We start from the raw sequence: 15,135 nt of genomic DNA, 5'->3' as shown, positions 1-15,135 counted from the left end.
GTATAGATTTCAATCTATACTAATAAAATAAATATAATTAAAATATTAAATAATTTAGATAAAATGCTAAAAGAGTCACTTTTAGCATTTTATCTAGATTGAAATTATAGTTTACTGTATAACATTCTAATAAATAATTAAGGAGATGTCACTGATTCGAAATGACCTAGCCTACGGGCGGCACAGTATGACCGACGCGAAAATATTCTTATAGTACAAGCAGGCGTAGCCGCGTCCGGGTCCACTAGTTATAATATATAAATACCGGGAAATCTTAGATTAGTAAATGTCCCATAAGTAATAGCTAATACTAACTGAAAAAAAAAAACAGAATTTCAAAATATTGATTTTTTGAACGATGTTTGAACTTATAATGCAAATAAAGGATCTGAAAAGTTAATATTTTTAGGTATTTCTTGAAAAAAAATTAATGAATTAATTACATATGTAGTTCATTTCATAATTAATTGCATATAATACTCGTAAAGTAAAATTTATGAACTTTTGTAAGTTCTTTTTCTTGACCTACAATCCCACTTTACTATTTTTTTGTTAAAATTATTTTCTAATTTTCATAAATCCATTCCATGGCATTAAGTAATTGACAGTTTTTATTAAGCTACACCGATTTTTCTCTTCCTTTTTTAAATAAAATCAAACAATATCAGTCGGAAAAATCTAAATCTTAAAATAAACAGACAAACTAACAACTTTGCAACCCAACGTTCCGTAACAAGTTATGACATATTCACCTAAAACCTAGCCAGGCTAGGCTTCAACTTGGTTGGGCACAAGCACACGGCACACAGCATATTTATTTGGTCTCTCTCCCAAGTGGTTTTCCAAATGATCAAATGCTGTATAAAAGAGACTTTGATTCCGAGCCATTTGACTTTGGGGTGTTCACACATTCACTTTAGTACTTGATTGAAGATTGAACATTGAAATGGTTTCGTGAGGTGGAATTTTCTGAGATTATAGGATTTTTTGGACGATTTGTGCTACATTTTGGCTTGGATGTTTGATGGGATCGATTTGTATATTTTAGTGCATTTATTGCTATTTTTTAGGCAGGCAGGCAGACGGAACCTAGCGTTAAAACTTTCCCCACTTTTCGCCAAATTTTGGGGGCATGAGCTGTAAAATGGTGGAAATCAACGCCGTGTTTTGTTCCGACACCAGATTTATCTCAAGACCATTTAGTCTTGACAAAAATTCATTTGTAAATAGAATAATTATAGGCTTAGATTTAAGCCTACAATGGTCGTCCTAGCAATACAAATTAATATCGCCGCTGCAATGAGGCCACAACATAAGGAGCTTATTAAGCTTTTTGAAAATTACTTTATTCTATACTTATGAATATATAAAAATTTCAATACAAAAACAAACAAAAATTAAAATATGAATTGTTTGAAGTTCACAAAAAAATATCTTTTTATATTTATTTACCGAAAAATATAAAATTATTTCATTTCATATATTTTATTAACAAAATCGTCCATTGTGGTTGCTGACAGATCAAAAGAAGGCTTTAATTTTAATTAAATGTATAATACATATTTAAATATGGATACTGTAACTTATACATTTTACTTTAATATTATGAGATTTTTTTCATTTAATATATCTTCAATTAATATATGTGTGACTAAACACGAACTATGTTGGTTGATCCTCACTCAGTGGTTTGATTATATTTATTTTAAAAGGATCGTTTATTTTCGTTATTATTACTTACTTGAGACTAGTTGTGCAAGGGCGTAAGCGTGTGTCTGTAAAGACAACTTGTGGGTTCGATTCCCACTCGAGGGTCTCAACTCAACTCTAGTAAAATATATTTTAATTTTTTCAATTCAGTATAGAAGCAAAAGCAGCGTTGAATTCTGCCACTAAACTCCAGCATTCGGCCTTGTGGGAAAAGCTATTTATAACTATTAATATATTAATATATGTATTTTATTATGGTAGTTTCTGTTACCTTTGAATTATTGATAATGAATATTACTTTAATAAATATATACAAAATCCATGTGTGATTGGAATCGTTAGTCTTTGGACAATTTCATCTCAATGTCACTAGGTCACAAGATCAAAAAATAAATTACATTTAATAAAACATTATTACAATCTTTAAATCAGATTAGATTAAATTTTATTCAAAAAATTCTTCGATAACATTCCAAATATATATATAAATATATGAAAAAAAAAACCGGTTTTTTCCTAAATTGGTTCCATTACCAAGATAAACGTGAAACTCGCAAGCCGTCTTATTCGAGACGAAATCAGATTCCTGATAGCGTGATCGATTTACGTGATGGCCGTCGTTTGATTTATGCCTCTAATTCAGGAGTTCATCTCCTCATATTATTAACCAATCAGGTTCAAATGTTTTTTTCCTTTATTGTAGTTAGCTGTTTAATAAACAATTTTTGTTTTCAGGTAGGCAGAGGGTTTGTCTGAACACTAGGTTCTAGTGTTAAGACAATCCGTTCTTCATTTTCCGTCGAATTCAGGAAGCATTGCATGATGAATGGTCAAACTCAACACCGCGCTGTGCCTCAATGTCAAAGCAACGAAAATGGAAATCATCATCATCATCATCAGCAGCCTGTCCTCGTCCACTGATGGACATAGGCCTCTCCAATGGCATGCCACTGAGCTCGATCTTCAGCTCTTCGCATCCAGCCGTATGGAAAAATGGAAATATTAGATATTTAATTTCCTCGAGTGGAAAACGAATCTGTCACGCTCACAGTCACGCTTTGTGCAACTGCGCCACGAGTGGCCTCAATTATTTTTTTAAATACCCACTTGAAGAATGAGGAATCTATTACAATTGAATTGATAATATCAACATTTCTCACCTATTTCAGCTCCAAAACCCATTGGGTGAACATAAATATACGTTAAAATGGGTTTCAGTTGACTAGATTGATAACTCACGCTGACACCCGTTGGGTGCTATTTGCGAACACTACACACCTATATTTTTTCTAATTTCTAGTGAAAACAGAGAAATTTTAACTCTTTTTGGTCCACATAGAGTTTTATTCAGCTTTTGTTCTATCCTCCGTGCGTGATTGTAGGCAGTACGGAGAAAATTGGACCCATTTATAGGGAATGATGGTACATTTTAGCGAAGTAAAAAGCATTTTTCACGGAGTCTCGGTTACCTTTAAATTGTAATTGTTATGTTGTTAGCACAGTATTTTTTTCCGTTATTAATTTTAACTTATAGTTTAATCTTGTTGAAAATGATGATGTAATAATAATTTATATATTTTTTTAGTTCTTTGCTTGTAATTTTGTTTGTGTGAACTTTATTATGTAAAATGGAAAATCTTCTAATTTCCCGTTTCTGTATAAATTTCGAGAAATTGTCCCCTCATTGCTCCTTTACTCTCTTTAATCTACCTGCATTCCAATTTTTAACTTTGTAAATGGAATAAAATAGAACTTCCGTTACTGTATAATACTGAAACTTGGTGTGAGTCCTTGGAGAGTATGCTCCCATAGCACCAAAAGAAAGATTTCCCAAAACTGCTAAAGCGAGAAAAAACAGCATTTATCATTTTAAAATTCATTAAGGAAAATGGTGCTTTAACCAGTTCCATATAAAAGGAATCACACAAGTCTGACTTCTGATAGTGCAAAGTTGGCTCGGCATTGTACTGTAGATCGAATCAAACTTGTATTGTTATCAGGCGCGGCTCACTAACCTCCACTCTTAATAGACAAATATTTATGTTAAAAGCTGAACGCGATTTAAAAAAAAACAACTTCACGCTGTATCCCGCACACAGCAGGATAGGCAGAAGGAATCTAGTGTTCAGACACTTCGTTCCCGATTTAAACTAAAATTTTGATAAAATGTTAGCTTTCATTTTGAATAAATTGTTAGCTTCATTCTTCTAAGCAGGATATTCAAAGAGTGAAATAGTGAGTAAAGTAGTGATTATCACCGCCCGAATAAGAGATATTGAATGGAGGAACTTAACAACGGACTTCATATAATGAAAAAAAAAATAGTTAAGTAATAATAATATAATTAGTAATAATAATAAAAAGTTAGAGTCGAACCCATAACCACCACGACAACGCTTGACTAATAAGTCATTCATTTATCCTAATTAAATGAAATTAAAATACTCATATATTTATTTAAATTTCTTCTACAATATATTTGAGGTTCTATTATAAATAATAATAAAAAATAAAAAAATATGCAATGTATTAACTATATTGAAAAAATCTTATAACTTTAGACAGCATCTTATTGCTGAGATAAGGAAGCGGAGGCACCTCGAAGCACTTGCCTCGCACCAGTTTACCAACGAATGCAATTAAAGTGTATACGCTAATGCAAATAACCAGTTCTATTATATTTGGTTATAGTTTCGCTTGAAAGCTTTCGAATGCAATTTTTATACTTAATTTTAATTAGCAATAAGCTTATCTTAAGCTTTTCTTTTCTTAGTTACATAAAAAATAAGCAAATATGAATTTTATTAAAATGATTTTTTTAGGTTTTTTCTGCATTTTTAACCACTATTCTATTATATTGCGTATTCGTGGTTCATGGCCTTTTTTTATATAAATAAGTTTATTACATTTTCTTCTACATATTTTAGCATTTTTTTAAATTATAGCGCCACTTTGTGTCGCTTATAGCAAAGTAGTAAGTTTTAAGCGGCGTTATTCTAGACGGGCTTTGTCATGTTACCAAAGCGAGGAAATGAAAAATAATCAAATTCACCCGAGTTGGAATTGAACCCACAACCATCATTTTTACAGTCAGATGCTACGTTAAAGGGGCTACATGCCTAACAGTTTTATTAGAAGAACTTCGTGTAACGCAAAAAATAATTTTATATCACTTCTAATTTTCGAGATAAAAGTAAATGTCAAAGTCAGCGAAATGCGAGAAAAAAAACAATGAGTGGATTAGGATCAAACCTTATTTACTCGGCCTCCCCTAATTGATACCCGTATCAATTTTAACCACAGATGGAGCTATGAAAAAAGCGTTTTAATATTTTTTTTAGAGTTCCTCGTGGCGTAGGGGCATAAGTGTGTGATTGTAACGCGATGGTTGCGGGTTCGGTTCCCACTCAAGGAAGTGCAATATTTATTTATGTTTCTATTTCCATTTCTTCGCTCTGGTATCGAAGTAAAGCGCGAAATTGATTTCTGCTACTCAACACGCAATGCCTCCAGAATTCGGCAGAAAGTGGGGAACGGAGTGTCTTAACACTAGGTTCCTACATCCTGGTGCCGCTGCGCCTCCAATACCTCCAATTTTTATACGTTTTCTATAAATAAGCTTTTCTAACATTTTCACTTCTATCACTTTCCTTATGGCCCGCTCGGGCAGTGTTCGTTAAATCATATTGTATACGTACATGCCACCTATGTATATTTGCTCGTTAGTTTTAGTGGATAGATGAATTTAGGCGCTAATCATATTTGATAATCGTAACGCATGACCAACAAACATAATTAAATAGTAGTACGTCCATTAAATAGTGTTATTTTTTCTTATCTATACTAATATAATAAAGCGGAAGAGTTTGTTTGTTTGTTTGTTTGTTTGTTTGAACGCTAAGATCTTTGGATCTACTGGTCCGATTTACTATGTTTTTGTTTTGTATGAAAGCTGCATTCTTCAGAAGTGCTATAGGCTATATAACATTACATTACACATATATACTAATAAATTAAAATACTTTCTAATTTGACATGCAATTTATTCTGCCATGTTAATAACAACCGTTTCATCCTTATGAAAATAAATATAATAGTCACTTTTAGCATTTCATCTAGATTGAAATTATATTTCTATAGAAATTATATTCTTATATTTCAAGCAGGCGTAGCCGCGTCCGGGTCCGCTAGTTTTTTATAAAAACTTTCTTCTTCTTCTTCAACTAGCTCTTCCCTTGATTCATTTGGAACACAATAAAATGGTGCCGGCATCATATTTGAGGCCATAGTATCGCAGCAACACAGTTGTAGGTTCGATTTCCACTCAATAAAAAGTGGGGAATAGAATATATATAATATACAATAACAAACTGCTTAACAAAAAACATTGATTAACATTTGTTATAACCAAACGCGAAAACAAATATACGATGTTTGAAACAAAAATATTTCTAAAACACGCTTTCAAGCACAGCATGGCGGCTATAATATTTAATAGAAAATTGTAAACGACAGGACCAACTCATGGACGTAACAGTAATTGCTCGAGGCTGTGGACGTGTTGCGTGAAATTATTGTATTTTATTAATTGTGTGTACATCGGTTTAACTGGCTTTATTCATCGGATTTCGACCGAAATAACTGCTAATTTTTGTATTTTCGGGATTTTAGAAACCATGGTGGCGCAGCGGTATAAGAGTGTGAGTGTAACAGCTGTGGGTTCGATGTCCACTCGAGGAAATGAAATATTTATTTACATTTATATTTCCATTTTTTCGCTCTGGTGTCGAAGCGAAGAGCGGCGTTGAGTTCCGCCACTCAACACGCAATGCCTTCAAAATTTGGCTGAAAGTGATGAACGGAGTGTTAACTTAACACTAGGTTCCCTCTGCCTTCCCTGCTGTGTGCGGGATACAGCGTGAAGCTAAATTTAAGTGACTAAATGTGAAGTCTCGTTCAGATAGGCAAAACGCGGTGTTGACTTCCACCATTTAACTCACACTGTCCCGTGTCCTTACCTTAGAACTAGTACAAGTGCTCTAACCATAGACTCTTATCAAATTAAAGACTCTTATCAAAGGTAAAAATGTTCGATTCTTCAAAATAAAATATAAAAATAAATACCAAAGCATATATATATTTTTTTCTGTTGCCCGAGCAAGAATTAAAAATATCAACTATTCGTATAATTTCGTTTCAAAAATAATTAATACTAAAAGAAATAATAAAAATAAGTTCATTTTAAATTAATTTGTTGAATGTCAAGTATAATATTTAAAGTCGTCTCAAAATTCAAACTTTCGCTAGTTTATTATAGCAATTTCTGTTTTGCAACTTATAATAAGCTTAAATTTTTACTGCAATATTAAAATTATAAAAATAAAAAAAAACATTTTTTTTATACTATTCGCTCTTGGGCACCCCTTGACCATTTGTTTTTTATATTTCACGAATGTTTTACTTTTTTCTTTTTATTTATCTCTTGCAAAAATAGGCTAATGACAGTACTAATAAAATTATTTTTATAGCTTCATATTTGTTTGCTTTGAGGCCGTCGTAGCCCTGGTCTACTTTTGAAAGGACATAATACCTGACGCCAGACATCGACACGACAGGTTGTGGATTCGATTCCTACTTGAGGAAAAGAAATACTTATTTAATATTTTCATTTCTTTGTTCCGGTGTCAAGTCAAAGCCCGACGTTGAGTTCCGCCACTCAACATGCAATATTCCAGAATTCGCCAGAAAATGGTGAGCGGTGTCCTAACACCAGGTTCCCTCTGCCTACCCCGCTGTGTGCGGGATACAGCATGAAGCTGTCACAGCTAAAGGTCTTTGTTAAAAATCTCCAACGGCTCAAAGCTTTAATACTGTATGCTAATCAAGCCGGACTGTAAAATCAATCCCAGTGGCTCGCTCAGTTCGTTAGTCGGCTAATGAAATCGGATACAGTACGTGACCGGCGATCCGTATTGTCTCTTTGTTTTCTTTGATTGCTTTTTGTATGGACTATAGGAGCTATAGGATAGCCGATTGTATTTTATGGCTCAGGAACTGAAAATTTTTAAATATTTTCAAGTATTTTTTTTGTGTAATTGCCGTTAAGTTCATATTTTACGATTTTAAACATGGATACATCTATAAAGGATGCTTCTCGTAAAACTTCTTTCTAATTAGGATATTTTTAGTATGAACTGAATGAACATTTGGCATATTGAATTGTATGAAGTAAGCCTAACAAAACTGCTATATATATATCGTCGAGGATTACTTCTATGTCACAAAAAAAAATATTTATTTCTAATTGCATTTAATTAAAAAAATACAACATTTATAAAAAAAACATAGAAATAAAAACACCGTATATAAAGCACTATTAGTTTAACTATGTACCTAGTAACGAACGTACGCGAAACGTAAATTTGATTTGGCTATACTGAATTTTCATGGCATAGTTCACAGCTGTTTGTCCAATTGAATTTATTTGCGTCACATTTTATGTATAGAACCTAATTCTGAACGTATAGCCTATGCTTTTCTACACAAGTCCTACAAGAAATAATTAATTAATACCATATTATTGTAACTCTATCAAAGTATGCATGTAGCAATGTACGCAAGGCAGCGTTGAGTTTCGCTACTGCAATGCCTCAAGAATTAGCCGAAAAGTGTAAAGTAGTGTCTTAATGGGAACGGAGCGTGTTAACACTATTTACACAGGTTCCCTCCTTTTATCCTGCTATGTGCGGGTTTCAGCGTGAAGCTAGAAGGACGACCTAAAAAAAGCGTGTTACAAATTAACTCATTTATAGGATAATATTGGAATCAAGGATCCGAACTTTGTTATTATATTCCACTACTTAATTAAAAAAAAGATTATTAAAAACAAAACGCAGCACTTTGTGTACCACGGCGGATAAATAAAAATAATTTAAAGTAGAATAAATTCCTTAAGTGGGGATCGAGTTCTTCACCTTAACCGTCCACCAGTGAGATATTATCCATGATGCGGTGAAATTACATAATTATATTACAATTTCTTGAAGAATTTCCAATTCTGATTTCCAATAACACACTAACTGACCAGCTATTACTATTGACATACACCAGTATTACTTGTTCAATAGCCTTTGACGTGACGCTTATAGCCTTTGACGTGACGCTTATATCGCGTTAGCAAATAATCCTAAATCAAATATTAATAACCGCCGAAGGAAATTTGTACGAAAGTATATCTCTCTTTTATATTTTAAGGCTAAAAAGTAAAATTTCAAATAACAATGACATAAATAGTAATTTTTCGATATTATAATATGTATTTTAATTTTTTACACATTTTTTGTTAGTAACCCTAAATTCTAATAGAACTAATTAAGTGAATCAGTCAATATTTTTAATATATATGAAAACAATAAATGAATACACATATACAAAAAAAATATTATTAAAAAAAAACAAATACCTCGACTGCATAAAACATAAAAAAAATCGAACAAGCGCGAGTAGGACTCACCCACCGAGGGTTCCATACAAAAATTGGAAACATTGCCTCTAAACTCTATATCCAAGCATTCCATAGCCTCTTGACTGACACACAGACAAACACGCGGACGGAAATCCATATAGCAAACTATATCTCCTTCAATATTTAAAAAAGGGTTGATATTTACTTTTTTTGTTAAGTTAATATTTACTTTTCTATAATAAAATAAAAATTGAAATTTTATATAATATGCACATCCGATCAAAATTGAAAACTGTTGAACGAACTTCCTGTATTTATTTAGTAACTTTGCGAATAAATTGAAAATTCAAACATGTCTAATCCAGTCTAGGGCTCCAATTATGGCGTCGATCCTAAACAAACAGTCCCAAGCACATATTTAGATTAAAATTTGACCGATTGTAAAAATAATATTGTGAGGTTGATATGGTAGGGTAGACCTGTGGCTACAAGTGTGTTTACTTTTACTTTAATTTGACTTTTCTACTTTTTTGAATTATAATGAAAGTTAAATTGAGTGGAGAGTTAAATTAAGTATCGAAGATGCAAATGAAAAGCCTTGGCAACGGAGTGTCGTAACACTAAATTCCCTCTGCCTTGCTATATGGATGATTCAACAATGGTTAAACACCAATTAATATATTTATAGGTAAATGGAAATATAATAGATTGGATAGCACAATAGGCGGCCTTATCACTAAGTTAGCTAAGATCTGTTTCAGGAATTTTATTTAGAGACACTCATTGTCCATCCAATTTCGAGACACTGACTGAAAACTAGTGACAACATATTTCACCATATGGGGATCGCACACACTATCCAAAAATGGTGTCATTTTTAGTAGAAAACAAAAAAAATAAAATATATTCGTAAATGAGATGTAAACTCACGATATTGCCGCGGTAATAACTACGATAGGTAGCAAAAAGCAGGGTAAACAGAGAAAACCTAGTATCAAGACACTCTGTTCTTCCTTCTCTGTCCAATTACGAGTCATTAAATGGCGGAGATGAAATGGATCGTCATTGGTGGAGCTCAACGCCGTTTTCCTTTTCATAGAAAATACAAGGAAATGGGAAATCTTAATAAATGACTAACAAATAGTTTCCCCTACAGCCCGACCATCACGATCAGCATACGTTACAAATGACCCCTATAAATACGGATTGAGCTGTGAAAGCGTTTCCTTGTACGCTCTCATGGTATGTTGAGGTGAAGTTATGGTTTAAATTATTACCCATTTCCAATTGATATAAGATATGTGATTTTTTATACAATTGAAGGTTAAAATTATTTAATTTCTATAATTAAAATACCATTGAGGTCGTCTTGAGGTAGTGAGACAGAATCTAACGACAAGTCTAATTTCGATTCCCACTTATGCAAAAGAAAGCTTACAACTGAATGGAGGAAAAATTTACTTATATATTATTTTATAGATTTATTAATTATGTTTGTTGTTATTTTCGAGAGAGTTGTTGGTAACTTCAATATCATATATATATATATATATATATATATATATTTATCAAAATCACTGTAAATGATAATTATAATTATTGTTTTCGTAGCTCGGTCCTCCACTTACGGCCATTCTTGACATGGCGTGTTGAGTCGCGGTCCCCAACACCACACTCGTGCTCGTGGGGGTGATGGTACGTTCCATTCCTTGAATGGTAGTGTCCAGCTGGAGGGTCACTGCGGACAAGCTTTCCATAAACTCCCAAACTCATCACCATAACCGTACTAAATCTCCGTAGCGTTTGTCTCTCCGTTCTCTCTGGCTACCCCGCTAGCTAGCTAGTATATTTTTTAATATTACGACTTGAGTAATAACTATAATTAAAAAGATTGTTAGTATTTAAATTGTTTTTATTCTATGCATTCTCTTACTGTTTACGACAAAGAAATGCTTTACCTTTAGCAATCTTTTTCATTTCAACTCTATTCGCTTTTTTTAATAAAACTTGAAATATAATAACGTAATGAAACAGAACTTTCTATTAAATTATATCTTAAGTACTTTTATATAAATGTTTACGAGTGTATATAAATCTCTAAACGTGTGTTATGGGGACTACCCCCAAATTGGGGGGCTGTAATATTATGATAATTATCTGAGAAACTATTCTACGGTTATAGGTTCAATTCCGAATTCGGGATATAACTTACTTGAAATGTGTCTCGAAAAATAGACAGAAAATGGTGAACGGAGTGCTTTAACACTATAAATAACACTATTAGTAAAGATAACATTTGATTTGAATTTGAATTACGTTTATGGTTTTGAAACAAAATTTCCCATTTTGTCTTACTTAACCCAAGAATTAAATTTACAAGTATCACGGTAAATCAAACATTAATAAGTATAATAAATCATTCAGTGGGAATCGAACCCACTACCGTTGCGTTTACTGTCACGCGCTTGTGCCTCTATGCCACGACGGACTCTAGCGTTAAATTACTGCATTATACTCACAAATCGTCTCGAATTTCCAATTTACGATTTACCAATCTTCTAAGCGATAGATAAATGTCATAAAACGACCATAAAATAAATTAAATTTTACGTATGAATTTTTAATGGTTTAAATGGCTGTAGAATTTTAACTGAGCTCATTCTATATCAATATGGAGACCGCCTTGTTTATAAGTAAGTTATTATTATATTTAATCTTAATCAACTAAGAAAATATATTGTATTTATATTTTTCAGCTTTACGCTGTATCCCTTATATGGCAAGATAAGCAAAAAATTTAGTGTTAATGGACACGGTGTCTTAATTTTCGTCCAATTTTCGAGACGTTGCTCAATGAGTGGCGGAACTTAACTCCGCAATGTTTTTATTGCTAGAGCGAGGAATTAAATGTAACCTATTTCTCTGAGTGAGAATCCAATCTTTTCGTTGCGTTTATAATCATACGTTGTGCTGCCTGCTCCACAACTGCCTCGTCTACGTTATCATATAAATTGTGAAAAAAAGGTCAAAAAGGGAGGTCAGTCGTGAATTGTGGGTTCGATTTCCACTCGGGAAAAAACGCTCTGGTGACCAGGCAAAGCGCGGAGTTGAATTTCGCCACTCAACACGCAATGCCTTCAGAATTCGGCGTAAATTGGCAAACGAACTGTCTTAACATTATGTATGTAGGTATCTCAGTTATCATCGGCACTCTTACCGAAGCTTACATGCCAGCTATAAAAATATATGAAATACGAAAACAAAGAGATTCGGACCTCGATGAGAGCTATTACGATATGAGCTTTTTGAAAAAGACTAACAAAAACAACAATAATGTGAAACTTGAAACACTTGTCAGTAATATCATTTTAAAATTACAAAATCTATCGAAGAGAGATCGCGCTGACGACGACGATGATGATGATTTTATTGACAAAACAAGAAGTTTACCAGTACTTATTTACAAGTGAGTATGTATGCTTATGTCTGTTTCTAGCACATATCAAGGTAGGCAGAGTGAACCTGGGAACCTGATAAGACACTTCGGTCTTATGAAGACACTTCCGTCCCCCATTTTCCGTTATCTTTTTGAGGCATTGTGTGTTGAGTGGCGAAATTATCCCCGCGCTTTGCTTCGAACCAGAGGGATGAAATGAAAATTTTTTTTTTTTTCATCGAGTGGTAATCGAACCCACAAACTGCTGCGTTTATATCCGCAAGTTTGTGCAACTTCGCCATGATTCACCTCAGTAAAGGGTATAAATATTAATCTATATATATAAAAGGACTTGTCCTCACTGACTGAGGTAAGACGCACGCACAGCCGTAACCGCTGTGCGTAGAAACGTGAAATTTGGACAGATGCTTACTTTTGTAATCTGGACATCCACTAAGAAGGGATTTTGAAAAATTTTAATCCGAAAGGGGTGAAATAGGGGTTGAAAGTTTGTATGGAAAAAAAATTAAATCGGCACCGATTCTTATAAAATTTGAAATTCAGACTCTTAAAAGTATTTAATTGAACACGTGTTTTATGGTTTTCTAGAATTCTTCCCCTAAAGGTGCAAATAAGGGGTTGAAAGTTTGTATAGAATTTTATTTAATCGGCACCAATTTTTATAAAATTTGAAATTCAGACGCTTAAAAGTACTTAATTGAACATGTGTTTCTTGGTTTTCTAGAATTCACCCCCTATGAGTGCCAATAAGGGGTTGAAAGTTTGTATGGAAAAATCTATAAATCGCCACCGATTTTTATAAAATTTGAAATTGAGACTCTTAAAAATATTTCATTGAACACATGTTTCATGGTTTATTAGAATTCACCCCTAAATACGCAAGCGAAGCTGCACGCGTCCGCTAGTATATATATATATATTTTTTTGCGCTTCATTTTGCAGAAAACCAAAAAGAGACGACCTGCTACAAAGTCTTTTAGGTTCTGCACTGCGAAGTCAAGTTGGTAAATAAATTTAATGTTTTCTTGTAAATTTAATATTAAAAAACATTTTGCAAATTAACCTCAAGTTTGCTATTTGATTTTTTATCATGTTTTTTTTTTTGAAAATAAAAAAATAATTCTTATATACAAATTGTAACCTCATTTCGTGTTTTTTCGGCTTCACGCTGTATCCCTCACACAAAAGTGTAGGCAGAGGGAACCTAATGTTAAGACACTCTGTTCCCCACTTTCTGCCGAATTCTGGAGAAATAGCGTGTTGAGTAATTCATAGTAAAATAAAAGTTCATTACCCCGAGTGGGATTCGAACTCACAGACCCCGACCCACTGCACCACGATGGTCCCAAGCAAAAAATATTAATAATTTTATTGTTTCACAGATGTCGAAGACAGAACAGCGCCTCCTCGACATGATCCTTTAGAATTTGATTATTAAAAATGTATAATACTAATAAATAAAAATAATTTCCTTTTATTTTCTTATGCTAAATTTACATGTTCCAAGCCAATATTTATTTTTGTAAGTTTTACACTTCGTGCCAAATTTCATAAACATAGGCCCAATATTTCTATTGGACCTACATTTATTCTGGACATCAATGCATGCTCGTATCTTTTGATTGCGTTGACTTAGAAGCTTATTTTTTTCTGAACATTTCCACATAATTCCGAGATAAATTATCTTGACAGACGGAGAACAGAGTGATCCGTTTTAACCCTTTTAATTAAGGAATCCTAAAAAACGACAAAAATACGTATCTAAAAGATCGAAATACATATTGGTGCAGACTGACTGAAAGTATAATTTAATAGGCTGGAGCCGGATTCAAGGGCAGCTGAAAAAAAATATTATTTCAATAAAAAAGTATTAAGTAAAACACTTTACATTTAGAAAAAATATATTAACATTACATGTCTCCAATCCCGTATATCCCAACAAAACTTAGCTCAGGGTATAAGACCGTGACAGTCACATCCCGAGGAATTCAATATGAAAGCAGAAAGCAATAGTTGCCAATACGTGAATCCCGCAAATCCAGGTAACAAATCGAGGCCATCCCGCGCAATCCTGCGATGCCGGGATCACTGTGGCGCTTATTCAATTAACGAGTGAAAAGTTTGCTAGCGCTACACTATTTTTGTTTGGTTTACGTGAAAATGTTGTAGAGATGTAAAACATTGTAAAATTGTTTACTTTTTGTATGTTTTTCTTGTTTTAGTTTTATATATTATTAATTTGAGGCCGTTAGGGCGCAGTAGCACAGCGTCTGATGGCAAATGTGATATTTATGTGGTCGATGACCGTTTGGGGCAATCAAATATTTAATCATTTGATTTCCTTGCTCTGGTCACGGATTGAGTTTCTTCACTCAATAGGCAATGTCTCAAGAATTCGGTGAAAAAAGAAAAGGGAAGTACCTTATTGTATATTGAATGTCTTAACTATAGGTTCCCTCTGTCTGCCTGGGGGATACAGCTTATAGTCCCACTAAAAAATGCG

The 15,135-nt window shown here is 33.2% G+C and overlaps 2 protein-coding genes across 2 annotated transcripts in view; one reads left to right on the top strand and one right to left on the bottom strand.

The window, feature by feature from the left end:
• The window catches only part of LOC146531634 (uncharacterized), a 93,035-nt gene that overhangs the window by 37,332 nt on the left and 40,568 nt on the right, over positions 1 to 15,135 (bottom strand). The window lies entirely within an intron of this gene.
• Positions 11,847 to 14,070, top strand: LOC146531636 (uncharacterized). Its single transcript, XM_085198282.1, has 4 exons — positions 11,847 to 11,868; positions 12,374 to 12,641; positions 13,575 to 13,636; positions 14,015 to 14,070. Exons 1-4 carry the CDS (start codon positions 11,847 to 11,849, stop codon positions 14,068 to 14,070), a joined length of 408 nt encoding a protein of 135 aa, XP_085054408.1.

The sequence above is a fragment of the Heliconius melpomene genome, chromosome 15 (genome assembly GCF_056956725.1).
Source record: "Heliconius melpomene rosina isolate 202511_hmr_F chromosome 15, ASM5695672v1, whole genome shotgun sequence".
In the NCBI taxonomy this organism is placed as follows: domain Eukaryota; kingdom Metazoa; phylum Arthropoda; class Insecta; order Lepidoptera; family Nymphalidae; genus Heliconius; species Heliconius melpomene.
Note: the sequence above shows the minus strand (reverse complement) of the source record. Positions and strands in the feature narration are given on the sequence as shown.

Coding starts and splice junctions, on each gene's coding strand:
- LOC146531636 (XM_085198282.1), top strand. CDS start 11,847: ATGGAGACCGCCTTGTTTATAA. Junction 11,869..12,373: donor GGAGACCGCCTTGTTTATAA/GTAAGTTATTAT, acceptor TAGGTATCTCAG/TTATCATCGGCACTCTTACC. Junction 13,637..14,014: donor TGCACTGCGAAGTCAAGTTG/GTAAATAAATTT, acceptor ATTGTTTCACAG/ATGTCGAAGACAGAACAGCG.